The sequence below is a fragment of the Mauremys reevesii genome, linkage group 7 (genome assembly GCF_016161935.1).
Source record: "Mauremys reevesii isolate NIE-2019 linkage group 7, ASM1616193v1, whole genome shotgun sequence".
Classification (NCBI taxonomy): Eukaryota; Metazoa; Chordata; order Testudines; family Geoemydidae; genus Mauremys; species Mauremys reevesii.
This window is the reverse complement of record NC_052629.1, coordinates 58233239-58249255: the sequence shown is the minus strand read 5'-3', so window position 1 is coordinate 58249255 and position 16017 is coordinate 58233239. Positions and strand designations below refer to the sequence as shown.

General features: G+C 41.8%; 1 protein-coding gene across 1 annotated transcript; it reads left to right on the top strand.

Annotated features, from left to right (window-relative positions):
* Positions 1-1102: 1102 nt before the first annotated feature.
* Positions 1103-15530, top strand: PPIF (peptidylprolyl isomerase F). The gene is made up of 6 exons (XM_039482172.1): positions 1103-1334; positions 5394-5424; positions 6381-6469; positions 10590-10686; positions 11628-11703; positions 13767-15530. Exons 1-6 carry the CDS (start codon positions 1167-1169, stop codon positions 13900-13902), a joined length of 597 nt encoding a protein of 198 aa, XP_039338106.1. The 5' UTR covers positions 1103-1166; the 3' UTR covers positions 13903-15530.
* The last annotated feature ends 487 nt before the right edge of the window (positions 15531-16017 follow it).

Here is a 16017-nt window from a genome sequence, read left to right as displayed (position 1 = left end):
ACTAGTTTAGGCCCTGACCCTGCATGTTGGTGGGCTGTCAATTGCAGAACTGGGGTGTTAGTTGGCAGAGTATATTCATTCCCTTGTTAACACTTAATGGTGATGGCTATTCAGTTTTTTGAACTAATATGATGACTCGCCCTTCTAAAAGTGGCAACTCTTAAGAATGTAGTTCTGTATGTATGGTAAGAAATTAAACATCTCCTGTGATCATGACAGAAATGGTCAAGAAAAAGGTGTATGGCAATGAGAACCAGGCCCTAAATTTCAGTTTGGCAATGCCCCTTTATGTGGAAACCAGCCAGAAACTCAACCTATTTCAGCCAGAAACTCAACCTAGTTTGAGCACTTTAAGTGGTGCTGGTTCTCTTTCCAGAGGTGAATTATGGTCGGTTTATGACCCTGAGTTCTACACCCAGTTCTGACAGAGTACCCGCATATTCCAAACACTTGCAGTCTCAGACTGCGGTTCTCAAACTTTTTTTTTATAGCACGACCCAGACCTCACTACCTAGACTGTCTCATTGCCGCCTTCTTTCCTAGTCACGAAGGTCTAACGCAGTGGCAATTCTAGCAATTGCTTCCATAGAAAAGTAGCATTAGGAAAGTATTTAATGTATTTTTAACTGTCGGATGTGATTTAACCGTTGGAAAGATGGAGGCAGACAGGGGCAGCACCATGGGACCCGCCAGCCTGCCACACACCCCTGTGTGGGAATCTCAGATCTAAACAGTTGAGCTGTCGAGTCTGAATCACGTATTAGTTACTAGCCCAGGATGGCAGGGGTCTGTCTAGGATCCGGCCGTTGTTCAGGTGGGGTTCAGGTGAGGCAGCAGGGCCAGGGCTGTCACAGACTGGCAAGAGCAGTGTTTTCTCTGCCCTTCATCCCAGCTCCCCAGGCTGCCCAGCTCTCCCTGGTTCCCCCCATTTCCTACCTGCCTCTTCCCTGCAGCAGGGGCCTGGCCCGTGCCCCGGGCAGCTGGGGCGGGACCTCTCACCTGGCCACCTCCTCCTGGCGCTTCCCGCCTCTAGAGGCGCTGCGGAGGCTCCCGGCGGAGGCCATAAAAAGCGCCGCAGCGGCGGCCCCGCAGTGTTTTGCGGCCCCGCCCGCCCCCTTTCGCAGCGCAGAGAGCCGGCCGCGCGCGCACTGCTCCGCCGCGCCAGCATGTCAGCGCTGAGCTCCGCCCGCCGCCTGCTCCTGCTGCGCCCGCCGCAGCTCGCCTGCCCGCGGGCCGCCCGGAGCCGGGGCTGCAGCAGCGCCAGCCCGCGGAACCCGCTGGTCTACCTGGACGTGGGAGCCGACAACCAGCCCCTGGGGCGCGTCGTGCTGGAGGTAGCGCCCCCCCACCCCTCGCTCCCGGCCGGCGAGGCTCTGCTGGGAGTCAGCCGGAGCAGCCCCCGACCTGATCCAGGCTCCTGCAGCGGGCTGGGGCGGGGCGAGGGGTGAGGGAGACCCCGGCTCGGGGTGATGGTGCCCGAAGCAGGCTGGGAATCCCGGAGAGCCGCTGGGAGGGTGTTCCTGGCTTCGCCACTGGCCGGCGGTGTGACCTTGGGCGAGTTCCGGCTGCTCCCTGAGCGCGCCCGGCCAAGGAGCTCGGGGGGAGGCAGCTGTAGAAAGCCCGCTGGGAATCGGGATTCAATAAGGATTGTTATCTGGAAAGAGTGTTTGCTCCAGATCTGGACCACCTGTATCGTGCCCAGCTGCTATGGGAATATTTGCCTTACAAATAGCCACCTGAACGCTCTCCCTGAACGCCTTGAATGGCCAGGCCTGTGTCTCGCACGCACAGGGAGTGTGTGTGGTAGGGACATTGTCTAGTATCAAATTATGCAACAGGACAGTCCCCATCACTGCCCTTTAGAGGTCACTGGCAGGCTGAGTTCTTATTATTTACTTTGCATTTACCAAGGTCGCAGAGTAAGTCTGGCCACAGCTGGGAGTGCACACCAGATATCCAGACTCCCAGTCCTGTGCCTTAATTGCTAGACCATGCATCCTTTCAATATATGTCCCCTCCTGTCCCCTCTCCTGCTGCTGAATGCCTGTTCTAGGCAGCGCCAGAAGGAATTGGTTTAATATTGAGTGTATAAAGTGGCTCAGACAAAGCTGGCTATCCAGACTTATTTGTATGTTGATTTACTCTAAATTGATGAGGTTGGGGCAAAAAGTCCTGTCCTAGAGGAGATGAGTGCCTGGTTTTGAAAGTGACACAAGTAAGGTCATGACTGGCAGAGGAGCAGACTTTACCACATGAGCAGAACTGTCATTTACCAAGGGAGAACAGCAAAAGGTAGGAACAGGAAATGTGACTGAGTAGGGTGTTGCAAGTGTATACTCCCTAGCCAAACTCAAACAGCAAAACCCCCAGGTGGTGGTGTTTGAGAGATTCTACAAAGGAGAAGTTTACAATCTTAACTACTCCACTGTATCAGTAGTTATGTACTTTCTCATAGCTGAGTTCCTGAAGACAGAGCAACAGTTCATTGTGTGCTCAATATGTACCCAATCTACTGAAATTCAAGCTGTACAGTTTTAGTAACTTCCATAGACTTTGGGTCCTCTTATTTTATCTCCCACTTCCACTCCTCCCAAAATCCTATTTCTTAAACTTAGTTTCAGTATGAAACTGAAACAGCTCACTTCCTGTGTGTGGCTATTATTGTTTAACGTTCTCACTCTCTGATAGGGCAGTTGAGAACTCTTCAGTGGTAGGCTTCTGGCATTATATGTGTTGTTTGTCTTCCTTCAGCTTAAGAGCTTTGTTAAGGCTGGCTTCTTTATTACAGGTATTTTTCATACTTCACCTTAACAGTCATAGAAATTGTGGAGAGATGGACAATTATGAAAGGTCCTGGGAATGAGTATGTTTGTAATACACACAGAAAATGATCCATCTGTTTTTGCTTTCTCAGTTTTCTGTTGGGTTATTATGCCCTCACAATTTCTGTTGGAGAAGTTAAATAATGCATTGAGAGAGAGAGATCAGTAATACTGGTTTGCTTCAACTGTTAATCTTTGAACTAAGAGGCAAGTTTGGACTAAAATGCTTTGAAGAAAAATTCTGAATTTTTAAACTGATTAAAAACAAATTAGGCTTAAATTGCATAGAGTAAGCAGAGTGTTTCCAAAATAATAAAACACCAGAAACTCTATTTCAGTTGTCCATAACTGCCTTTCCAGCTGCAGTCCTCAGTATAGCTTGAGAGTACTTGAGACTTTTGGGTATGTAGCTATTGTCTTTCTTTCTCATAGGCTTCTGAGTTTTTAGCTGCTTTATGGATGTATTTTTAACAAATAAATGTTTAGGGTTGCCTGTTTCTCCTTTATTTTGTGTGTTTTGTATTCAGGTTAAGGGAATGGTGTTTACCATCCTGGTTCCTTGTCTTGTTTCCTGGAGGTGTTGTCCCAGTTCCTATGCTTTGCATTAGGGTCCTGCAGGATTACACTCTACAAGTTTGTGCAGCTGCTGTCTTTCACATCCACTCAGCCACCCAAGTGGTTGCTTGCTAGGTCATAATAATTCACAGATACTGAAAAATCTTTGCCAGTAAAGCTATAGAAACAGAAAAATCGTAGCACGTATTACTCCTGTGATAGTCATGACAAATACTGAATCTATAATAGTGATATATCACTTATATCATTAGTACCTGTTTGTGAACACATTGCGTAGGACTGAAATGTTTATGCTTCAGAATATGAAGACAAGAAAGACTGTCATGTTTCATTTTGATTGATATTGATAGAAAGTTCATCACAACTTTCTTGCCCACCCATCCATAGGTTTCTTTTGATGTAGCACATGAGGGTTCAAATGCTCCCTCAAAGAAGGGTTTCCATGTGGCCAAAACCTTTGTTAAAAGTATTGCTGTGAAAACTAACCAAAACCAAATAGTCTTCACATTGTCTTGACTAGAGGGACTTCTGGTAAAAATACCATTGTGCAAATAGATCATTACCAGATAGTCTTCTCTTTGGTATCATAAAATCATTCCTATAAATTGGATGGGATTATAAAGATAGCATCTTCGTGGGACTGAATGTTAAGGCAACAAGAGGAAGTCAGCGTGCTTGGCTGTAGCGTGGTCATAGTTGCATGGTCTTTCAGTGACTGTACTTGTGTGGCAATAGTGTTATCCTTGTGAGTAACTGTTGAGAACATATTACAGGGTCCCCCTCTGTGTTGAAGTGCAGAGGATATGAGTCTGTGGGTATGTCTACACTACCCGCTGGATCGGCGGGTAGCGATCGATTTATCGGAGGATCGATATATCGCGTCTCATCTACACGTGATATATCGATCCCCAAACGCGCTCTCGTCGACTCCGGAACTCCACCAGGGCGAGCAGTGGTAGCGGAGTCAACGGGGAGCCGTGGCTGTCGATCCCGCACCGTGAGGACGGGAGGTAAGTCGAAATAAGATACTTCGACTCCAGCTACGCTATTCACGTAGCTGAAGTTGCATATCTTACATCGACCCCGCCCCCTAGTGTAGACCAAGCCTGTTAAAGCCCCAGCTAGAGAGTTTTGGTCATGCTTTTAGTTCTGGAGGCTCCCAGTTCAGTCCTGGTGTGTCAGCCAAAATAACTGCCGTTGCACTTGCAGATCCGATACGTGCCCTGCGTGGATCTGGCAATGCCTGCATCTTCACAAGGATATCTGTCTCTGCTCTAATTTGGGGTCTAAGTTGATTGAGGGACAATATGTACCTGAGAACAATCATGTACACTTTTTTGCAGATGGTCACTGGTCTAAAAAATCCATGCTGGCTGTCATGGCGAGATTTGTAGTGTATACAAAAGTACTTCCTGTAAAATCTTTAGAAATGAAGACTTTTATTAAATTGACTGTGTGAGACTTTAGGAATCAATTTTAGGTGTGCAATGTCTGCTCTTCTTTCAGTTCCTGCTACCTCAGTTTCCCTAATATAACTATTTTAAAGCAGGTTTAAAAGTTTGGTCTCTGCTGGAAGTAATTTAATTGCAATGATAGTCCAAAATAGTTTTGGTCAGTGATCCGGAGTGTTTCCAGTCAAATTTCAAATTCTTCCTGAATTTCATGTATTGTTAATTATAGTTCTTAAATACAACTTCAGTCAGTCTTAAATGACTGACCAGAGGCCCAACAAAAAATAGTTGCTTCAAAGAGGTGGTCTTTAATTAATGGTCAAACCACATTATTGCAGAAATTATTAGGCTATGTTAAAATGGTTGTTTAGGAAATAGGGTGGCTTATTGTATAATACAAGGTCATCCTTAGTACAGGTCTCCCCCTCTTTGCATTGGTTTAGTTCATGAAACAGATGTAGGTATCTTTTTAACTTTGTTCATGTCTATTTTGTTCTGTAAAAGCTGACTTGTCCTCTCTCTCTCTCTCTCTCTCTCTCAACAGCTGAAAGCTGATGTGGTTCCAAAGACAGCTGGTAAGAAAGTGTTTTGAAAGTTTCATACTTTGTGATTTTAAGATTTAGATTAGATTGGGGAGGGGGGGGAGAGGAATGCATTTTCCCCTCCAGTTTCATTCAAAATTAAAGCTTTAGAGAAACTTTAGCTGAATAGTTGGTTGAAAAATAGGAAAATATTAATGTATGTTTTGTCACAATTTTTTCTAATTTTTTTCTGACACAGTGGGGTTAACTTTCATGCACAGGCATGGTAGCAAGAGAAACTGGTAGCAAGAGCAAAGGTTTAAAAGGCATGGAGACTGAAATCTCACTCCTAGAGGTGTTACTTCAAACTGAGATTAAGGGCAAATCTACACTACAAAATTAAGTCGACCTAATTTTGATGTACAGCCACCTCAGTGATTGAATTGCTTTTGCATGCCCAAATTACTCTCCTTGTGCCAGCAGTGAGTGTCCTCACCAGGACTCCTTGCACTGATTTAACTGTCAGTGTGGGGCATTGTGGGATGGGTCTGAAAGGCAGCAACAGTCGATGTAAGCAACACAGTGTCTGCACTGACACTGCATCGACCTAACTATGTAGACCTAAGCTCGACATCTTTCACGGATGTGGAGTTACGTCACTGTAGTTGGCGAGTTACATTGGTGGGAGCTACGTTTTAGTTTAGATGCTTGCAGAGTTAGGTTGAAGTAAGCTGCTTTCTGTCACCCTAACTGTAGTGCAGTGTTCCCTCTAATTTTACCGACACCTATGTGGAATGAAGTGATGCACATAACAAAATTCATGTGGTGGGGGTGGGGGCCGAGAGGTTTGGAGTGTGGAAGGTGAGGACTCTGGGGTGGGGCAGAGGATTGGGGTGTGAAGGCTGATGTGGGACCTAAATTACCTGCCAGTTTATTTTAATTTGGTTGTCAGGTACTGTATAATGCTGATGTTACATGATAGTACTTCATATATGTTTTTGTTTTACCAGAAAATTTCAGAGCTCTTTGTACCGGTGAAAAGGGTTTTGGGTATAAAGGCTCCACCTTTCACAGAGTGATTCCTTTATTTATGTGCCAGGTAATGTAACCTTTAGTATTTTCACCAACTTTTATTTTGGGAAACATATTATGACGGATCTATTATACTGAATTCTAATATCTGGTTAAGAATGATTTTTATTTGTATTAGAACACAAGTTTAACACTGACTTTTAAATAGTTTTGCTGTGTAACCTCTTAACAGCAGAAGGAAGATATGACAATGTGCCTTGCATTTCTGATCCTGTGCTACACAACAGCCATAGCAACATCGGTTTGTACAACTAAATGCAAATACCACTCAGACTGCTTTAGAAATCCTGACTTCAGGAGCTGTGCTTTTGTGTAGTGATGTATTATATATAACAAGTGGTGTGCTCAGTAAAATGGCTCTTGGTTAGGAAAACAGTCTGTGTGTAGAATTATAATCAGTGTAAAGTAGCACATATGAGATAAGAGAACAATGTACCCGTTCTTTCTTTGCTGACAACATCTTGTTAAGCTATATTATATTTGCTGTTGATATACAGGCATTTAAAAGAAAACAATCAGAGGATTCCTATGAACACCTCACCTAGGGGAAAAAAGAACACCTATTGTGTTTTCCAAGTAAATAGGCTGACTCGCTAAAAGAATACTTAGTGTCTTAAGAGATTTTGAATGTGGCAATTACTTCTAATTTGAAGACTGAATCATTCCAAACTGATATAAATAATACACAGACATGACAGTGATCCTGTTTAAAATAAAGTGTATATACGCTTTTGGAGGAGAAATTAATCACCTATCTGTTTTGTATGGATGCTGTATTAACATTCCATGATGCTGTGCATAACAGTAGGGGTTTGTTCCATTGCACTTGGACAAAATTCTCCCTGCCCCTAATTGCTGCAGTGAACTGGATACTTGGGTGCTTTCTCTCACCCCAGTGAAGGCTGCATTTCAACAGTAGTGTATTTATAGTTTTTGAATGGCTTTGATTTATTTGAGATGAAAGGCTTTATAAACTTGTAAATAATTGCTGTTATTAATCGATAACCTTGGAGGCACTTGGATCTTGAGCAAAGAACTGCATTTAAAATTTAAAAAAATACCAAAAAGAAAATGTTCTTATGTTGTCCTACTTTTGATAAGGGAAAGTGGACAAATATGCTGCAGTAGACTGACTTTATTTTGAAGATATGTTGGATCTTGTGGTGGTGGTGGTGAAGAAGCAAGGTCTAGACTATGACCTGGGATCAGGAACTTAAAAATATTGATTGCTGCTCCACCACTAACTTATGTAGTTCTATGGGGGGAGGGATAGCTCAGTGGTTTGAGCATTAGCCTGCTAAACCCAGGGTTGTGAGTTCAATCCTTGAGGGGGCCATTTGGGGATTGGTCCTGCTTTGAGCAGGGGGTTGGACTAGATGATCTCCTGAGGTCCCTTCCAACCCTAATAATCTATGATTCTATGATCCAAATCATATAGTCCCTATTGCCTCTGTTTGCCCATTTGTAAAACGGGAAAATTAGTTGCCTGTCTCTCAGAAGTGTTGAGATGATGAGTTAGTGTTTGTACAGTGCTCTGTATTTGTTACAGATATGTAACTGCTGCTGTATGCTTCAAGGCCGATATAATAATTTTAGGACAATTTTCCTTTTAACATTCTAAAGCTGGTGGGAATAGTGAAGGCCATTCCACTTGTAGGAGGTGCAGTGTTAGTGTGATGCAGCCTGACGAATACACCTAATTAAAGGTTGCCATATACTTTACTTTGCAATTCAAATGCCTCTTGATGATACACAGCACGTAAAGCATGCTTCTGGGATTACACAAGAATTACTACACTATTATGTAAAGTACAACTTTGGGCTGCTCAAGGCAATCTTGAAAATGTGAGTGTCATACACAATATCTTATGATTCCGAAGAATATAAGAGCTACCATACTGGGTTAGACTATGATCCATCTTGCCCAGTATTGTATCTCCAATACTGTCCTGTGCCAGAGCTTTAGGGGAGATTTGCAAAGCAATTATAAAGTGATCCACCCCTGTCTTCCACTCCCAGCTTCTGGTAGTCAGAGGTTTTAGACCTGCCCCAAACATGGAGTGGCATCTGACCATCTTGGCCAATAGCAATTGATGGACCTATTTTTCCATGAACTTTTCCAATCCTTTTTTGAACCCAGTTATACTTATGGCCATCACAACATCCTGTGGCAATGAGTTCTACGAGTTAGTTGTTTGTTGTGTAAAAAAGTACCTCCTCGTACTTGTATTATACCTGCCACCTTTTAATTTTATCAGGTGACCCCAGTAAATAACACTTCTCTATTCACTTTTTCCACACTTTTCATAATTGTATAGACCCCTATCATATCCCCCTTAGTCATCCCTCTTCTAAGATGAAGTGCTCTATTCTTTTTAAGTCTCTGCTCATATGGAAGCTGCTCCATACGCTTGATCATCTTTGTTGCCCTTCTCTGAACCTTGTCCAGTCTACCATATCCTTTTTGAGATGGGTTTTAAAGTACTGGACACAGTATTCAAGGTGCTGGCACACCATGGATTTATATAGTGGCATTATGATATTTTCTGACTTATTTTCTATCCCTTTCCTAATAGTTCCTAACATTCTGTTTGCAAGGATTAGCTTTCATTTGCAGCAGTGTGCTTGGCACTGTTCATACATAAGTCTCAGTCTGTGTCCTGAGGAACATTCAGATTGTGGTAGTTACAAGGCAGATAAAACAGGTCAGGTAGATGACACATCAGGTGATCCTATGAATTAGGATTAATTGCCTAACAACTTTTGTCCTGTAAAAGAGAAGCTATCGGGGGCATGATCCTGCTGTCTCTACGAAAACTCCCATTCAGCTCCAAGTGTGACTAGATAGAATCAGATCTTTCCAAATTTAAAACTACAAAAGCGAAATGTTTGGATTAAGACTCCTGCAGTATCTGAATCTCTTCCATTGAGGGTAGGAAGTCTGCCAATACTGCATACTCACCAGGTGAATCTTCAGTACCCCTGTATTGAAGTGGTGAATAAAATATCCATTGGGGACCTTTTTTCCTGCAAAGTTATCCTAATTGTGAACTCAACTGGAAAAAGGGAGTGAAAGTTTATAAAATTGTTACAAGAACCTATAACACATGAGAAGCCTTTTGGGGGGAGGAATTATCAGAAGCAGCTGTCTGACAACTGCTGACTGAGAAATGGGCAGATAGGACAGGAGCAAGGTGTATGATCCTTTCTGCCACCCCCATCATTTTGTGGTACTCTGGGATCCACCACATCACTGAGCCTTCATCATCCTAATCCTGACCAGACCAAGCCAGAGAGAGGGGGACCCAGATGACCTAGCCACCTTCAGTGGCTCTGGCTAACTGGGATGTGAGACTTAGCCACCAATTCCCACTCTCACACATGTCCTTTTTCTTCCCCACTTTATTTCTTCTCTTTCCTAACCCTCTCCTTTTGCCTTCTGCCTAATAAGGGTCAATGCTGGTACGAGTTTCACAGGTCTCAGAGTGGCTAATAAGACCAAGTGCCATGTATTTGTTTTTCCAGCAGTGAGGTGGCAAGTAAACATTGACCCAAGACAGAAGCTGTATTTTCTATCTTTGCTATTCTTTTCTCCCCCACCTTGTGTGTGTTTGTCTTATTTTGACTTATAGGAAACAGGACTGGGATTTTAACAAAAACAGCACAAGCCCATCTCAATTAACTTATCTTTTTCCCCAAAAAGGACAGTTATTTCCATCTTTAATACCATCTAAAAGACTGTCGAATGATGGTTTTGGTTTTTTCCCTTTAAGGACTCTCTATAGCTAAAGGGAACAAAGATGTTAAAATGAAAGCCCAACTTAATACTTTATATTTCAAATGTGTTAACTGTTTTTCCTTCATTTCTATATCTTTAATAAAAGCTTTAAAATTTTTAATCATGTGTTTGCTGTGGTACTAAGCAGGATGAGGTCTCTGTATACTAAAGCCTGAACCTTGCTTAACGTTGTTTAATGTTGGATGGTGACAAGGTCATATTAACTCCTTTGGGCCCGTATATTCCATGTACATTTTAATTACAACAGTGGGTATATTTTTAATAGCACCCGTTCTAGTATAAAATGCAACCTGTACATTAGTAGAGTTAAAAACCACTTATGTTTCAGGCTGGGGACTTTACCAACCACAATGGCACAGGAGGAAAATCTATTTACGGCAGTCGATTTCCAGATGAAAATTTCATACTTAAGCATGTTGGACCCGGTAAATAAACGTATTCCTCTTCCCTTCTGCTGAGTAACCTATAATGATTGTTACCTGTAGAAAATATCATTTTAAGGAGCACATATGTGAGGTGGGTGAGGTACTTGATCGTTACAAAAAGGTCATTGAGGTGGTGTTGAAGTGGTGAAGTGTTACTAGTTCAGCTGTGCTTGTATACAGTGATCATGTAGACAGCCTATGATGGGTGACAGTCAGATCCTCACACCTCTTACCTGCAGTTTGCTTTAAGTGGATGCTATGCAAATTATCATAGCCTAACGTGATTATGTTCTATTTTGTGTTTACAAACTCCCAAATGTGGAACAACTCTTTTTGTAATGCAATGGAATTTAGCTAAGTTTTCTGTTTTGTGAATCTCCTGACTTGAATTTTTACTCAGAGTGAAATTAAGTGGTCATGGGTCTATCTGACTGGTCACCATGGTGTTGGCTGTCCACCGGCTAGATGGTGGGGAAGGGAGCACAAAAGCTTTTAGCCAAAAGATCAGTTATACCAACAGACCAATTATAACCAACTATAGCCAAAACAGCAGGTGGATGTGGGAGTGGGAAGAATCCAGTCATCTAGGAACATACACTTAGGTTAGAATTGCACAGACATTTCCTATCTGACAGTTCCATTTATCATGGAGACCAAGTCAGTGCTGGTTTTCCCTATTTACCATGCAAGCCACGAAAGACGTTACAAGGTAGGAGCCACTTTCAGGGTCCCAGTGGGAGATGAACTAGCTTCATACTACCATTGCTGGAGGAGAGAGGACAGGCCAAGGAAAGGGTGGGACATTAGCAGCCGGGTTGAAGCAAAATGCCTCCCCCCTATTCCACATCTCTACTAGCTTTACGTATGCAAAGGAAAAGTGCGTTTTCTCTGCAGCACGTTTTTCAGATGAATATATCGCTAATACGTTCATGTTTTTGCAGGTATACTCTCAATGGCCAATGCAGGACCCAATACAAATGGGTCTCAATTCTTCATTTGCACGGCCAAAACTGACTGGTAAGTTTTCCATAGAAATATATGTGGTAACACTTAACCCATGGGTCTGCAGTTTTTTAAAATGTATCTACATTAATTGCTTTGTCATTACAAGCCTTGCCGTTCTGCAGAGCTGTTGCTTAGCCAACTGGCTAATCAGCAGTTCTGCAGAAAAGAACCCGGGGATTACAGTGGATGAGAAGCTGGATATGAGTTAGCAGTGTGCCCTTGTTTCCAAGAAGGCTAACGGGCTTCATATTGGGCCTCGTTAGTAGGAGCATTGCCAGCAGATTGAGGGAAGTGATTATTCCCCTCTATTCAGCACTGGTGAGGCCACATCTGGAGTATTGCATCCACTTTTAGGCCCCCCACTACAGAAAGGATGTGGACAAATTGGAGAGAGTCCAGCGGAGGGCAATGAAGATTATTAGAGGGCTGGGGCACATGACTTACAAGGAGAGGCTGAGGGAACTGGGCTTGTTTAGTCTGCAAAAGAGAAGAGCAAGGGGGGGATTTGATAGCAGCCTTCAACTACCTGAAGTGGGGGTTCCAAAGAGGATGGAGCTCAGCTGCTCTTGGTGGTGGCAGATGACAGAACAAGGAGCAATGGTGTCAAGTTGCAGTGGGGGAGGTCTAGGTTGAATATTAGGAAACACTATTTCACTAGGGGGGTGGTGAAGCACTGGAATGGGTTACCTAGGGAGGTGGTGGAATCTCCATCCTTAGAGGTTTTTAAGTTCCAGCTCGACAAAGCCCTGGCTTGGATGATTTAATTGCCGCTGGTCCTCCTTTGAGCAGGCGGTTGGACTAGATGACCTCCTGAGGTCTCTTCCAACCCTAATCTTCTATGATTCTATGATTTGGGGAGGTTGGAGGAAACTGAAGACATAAGGGAGATAAATCAAACAGTTGATGTTGCTCTCTGCCTTTGAATGGGTCCAGTAAGATGTTTTTTTTTCTATTATAAAATGAAGGCATCATGTTGATTTTTATTCTCATTTTCTTTGGATGCAGTAGCATACCTCTTGCTGTTTCCAGCACACTTCAGTATTATCTCCCTCATTGCTGGAACAAGACTTTGCTTTTTTACAAGTCCAAAACTGATTAGCATCGGTAGAGCAGAGTGAAGCCATAGGTCAGGAGTGGCAATTCAGAAAAAAGAGTCAGCCTTAACCAAATATTTACCCTGTGAGTTGTGACCTTAAATTTCTCCATCACTTCCTAGGAAAATTCTGTTTGAGCCAGAAGCTGTAAACATAAGTTAATGAGATGAACATGGGTGAACATGGGTGGAGGACTGCTCTCCATTGCATGTTTAAAAGTTTACTTTTTTTAAACTTCTAAAGAAATTGCAAGTGATTCTGGACACTGGGACTACTTCACTAAGCATTATGTGAGTTAGAAAATATAAAACCTTGGTTAGCTGAAGGTTCATGCATCTCCCTACCCCCACCCACTCCCACCCCTGCCACATAGTTCAATAACAATCTTGTAAGTGTATTGAGACATCCTACAAAACTGCAGGATAGTAACGAATGCAATGTATGCTTTCCCCTCCCCTCCCATGCAAAAAATTCCATGGACAAATTCTCACTGTAGCCCCATGATGTATAGAACGCTTACTGACAAGTGGAGATAGAAAGATTAAGTGATTTAGTCTACTGCTCCTGCCATCTGGAACACATTTTCTTGTAGCTCTCTGCCTCATTGTGTCAGTATGTTTTGCTCCAATATTTAAGACCTTTTCCTTGCCCACCCTCCTCAACTATACCACTTCCCTTCTATATCCATCTCCCTCTGCTATTGGTACTTAAGGCTTGCAACCTGACATGCTTTACGTTTTTAAGTAATGGGCACTACGCAAGATAAGGTCATTATGCTGCTAACCTTTATTCATGTGAGGAAGGGCCTGTAGGATCAGGTCCTAAAGCTATATTGTATTGTTTTACTTTTTTGGTAAGTAGAGTTGGTCAGAATGTCATCAGCTAGTCTGAATATGCATTCATATTCAGCATCCCCCTTACTTTCAGTGTGTACTTAGTTTAATATTGCTTTTACTTACATTTATTTATTATTTATTACAGGCTAGATGGAAAACATGTTGTGTTTGGCCATGTAAAGGAAGGAATGGAAGTTGTGAAAAAAATCGAAAGCTTTGGTTCCAAGAATGGAAAGACATCAAAAAAGATTGTCATTACTGACTGTGGTCAGCTGTCGTAACCCACTGCCTGTAACTCAGGAGAACTTAGATGCTGTGAAAAAGAAAAATGAGGAAGAAGCAAATCTGATTTCACTTTTAGGGTTGTTAATTGCTGATGTGAAAATATATTTATTTCCGTTAAAGATAATTCATTGATACTATGATCAGGGACAATAGAAATGTGAGGAACTCTAGTTAAAAATCCATTCATCTTATTGTGGGTAGGGTCTAGAGAATTCACATTTTTCTGTCAACTTGGCCCTACTTTTACATTGTTGTATAGTATTATTTACTAAGAACAATGAGGACTTTCTTAAACTATGTATTAATGTGTTAAACTAAACTACCAAAATAGAGGCTGTCAGGCCAAGTTTGGTAGAGAACCCCATAGTATCCTGCACGCTGAAGTGCAGTCATTCAACACTGTATTTGGCAGCAATATGAATATTAATTTTGTCATGTGTTACGAGGAACATTGTGAGCCTTATCAGAATATTTGAAAGATTATCTTGTTGTCGACTTGGCTAGTCAGTGTTTTCACCCTTCTTTATTTCAAATTAATGTAAAGTTTGTGTTTGACAAATACATTCAGGTACAGGGGATAAATTCACTAGCTGGATATTTCAGGCAGTAGGCAACAGTGAAGTAATTAAGGATGTTGCATTTAAACTTTTGTAATTGGGGTTAAAATGCTTCATTAAGATGAAATAAAGAATGCTGCATTTCCTTTGTTGCTATGTTTCATTCCTGTCTGGTTGCAGACCTGAAGTCGTGTTGATAAAGCAAATTACTTAATGCTCTCAAGGCTATCTCTGCAACCAGAAGGGCTAGAATCTTCTTTCTGCAAAAGATGACAAAACTTACAATGCAACTTAAATCCATGAATTTCTATTGTCTTGGACCATTGCTAATTCTTCAACAGAGGGGGGGATGGAACTTAAGACCTAAAGTATCTTGTATCTAAGTTAATTGATCAAATTAACTTTTTGCTTTACATTACATTAAACTGAGTTGGTGGGCATGCTACCACAGCTCCAGTCGTTTACTTGATAGAATCAAGAGATAACCAGAGCTGATCAAGTGACTTTTTTTGTACTGTAACTGCAAACTAACCTGCAAACTAACCTGCAGTGCAGCTCTACTCTGAAACCTGACTAGGTAAAAATAGGAGCAGATTTGTTCCCAGTGTGTATTCAGAATGCTATCCCAAATGACAAATAAGTTTTACTGCTTTTTGTTTCTGTTAGCCTGTCAGAGCCAACTCTTCTTGGGGATTAGCTGGATTCTGTTTCTTCTGGTGCATCAGCAACAGAATTGCTAATTTAAAATTGGTTACTCCAGTGTAACTGAGGCCTGGTTTAATCTGCAGAACCATTATTAGTGGACTTGATATGTGAGAAGGAAAGAATCCAGATGGACTGATGGGAGTTCAGCAAGAGTTTTCAGGGCTGGCAGTTAGAAAATACATCTTTTCACTTGTAAACTGTGTACATCTGATAGGGAAGCATTGAGAAATAATGATGATAAACCCTTATAATGACATTTCTGGAGTCACTTAAACTACTAAATATATAGGTATTAGTGGTGGAAGAAGCGCCTTGGTGGCTGGTACAATAATTATTCAGGAAATAAAAATAAAATGTGAAGGCTCTTTCCAAATGTGAGTTAATGTCCATCATATAGAACAACAGTATGCAAGTTTAAAATGTATCTTGCACTAGATCAATGTCTTTTTAGGTAATTGAAGATTACGTACATTTGTGTATGTGTGTGATGGAATTTCAAGTATAATTTCACAGAAAATGGGACTGAACAGCTTATTATAGTTCCACTATTGATTTTTCTTTTGAAATGTTTTTTAAATATTAATTTTAACTGTTTTAACTAATGTTGAATTTTGACATACAAATGAAGGGAACAAAATATTTTATGTGGAAAATCATTAAATACATTTTTTGTTTTTAAAAAAGTCGGTTTCTTATGCGAGTATAATGTTGCCCATTGACTGAAAACTGGCATGTGAACAGCTGAAATATCACAGCATTGATTGTGTTTTTACTCAGGCTGCACTATTCTCTGAAATTCCCCTTTGTCGTATGGTCTATGTCAATGGTCCTCAGAGATGCCACTTCATT

Coding starts and splice junctions, on each gene's coding strand:
- PPIF (XM_039482172.1), top strand. CDS start 1,167: ATGTCAGCGCTGAGCTCCGCCCGCCGCCTGCTCCTGCTGCGCCCGCCG. Junction 5,425..6,380: donor TGTGGTTCCAAAGACAGCTG/GTAAGAAAGTGT, acceptor TTGTTTTACCAG/AAAATTTCAGAGCTCTTTGT. Junction 10,687..11,627: donor ACTTAAGCATGTTGGACCCG/GTAAATAAACGT, acceptor ATGTTTTTGCAG/GTATACTCTCAATGGCCAAT.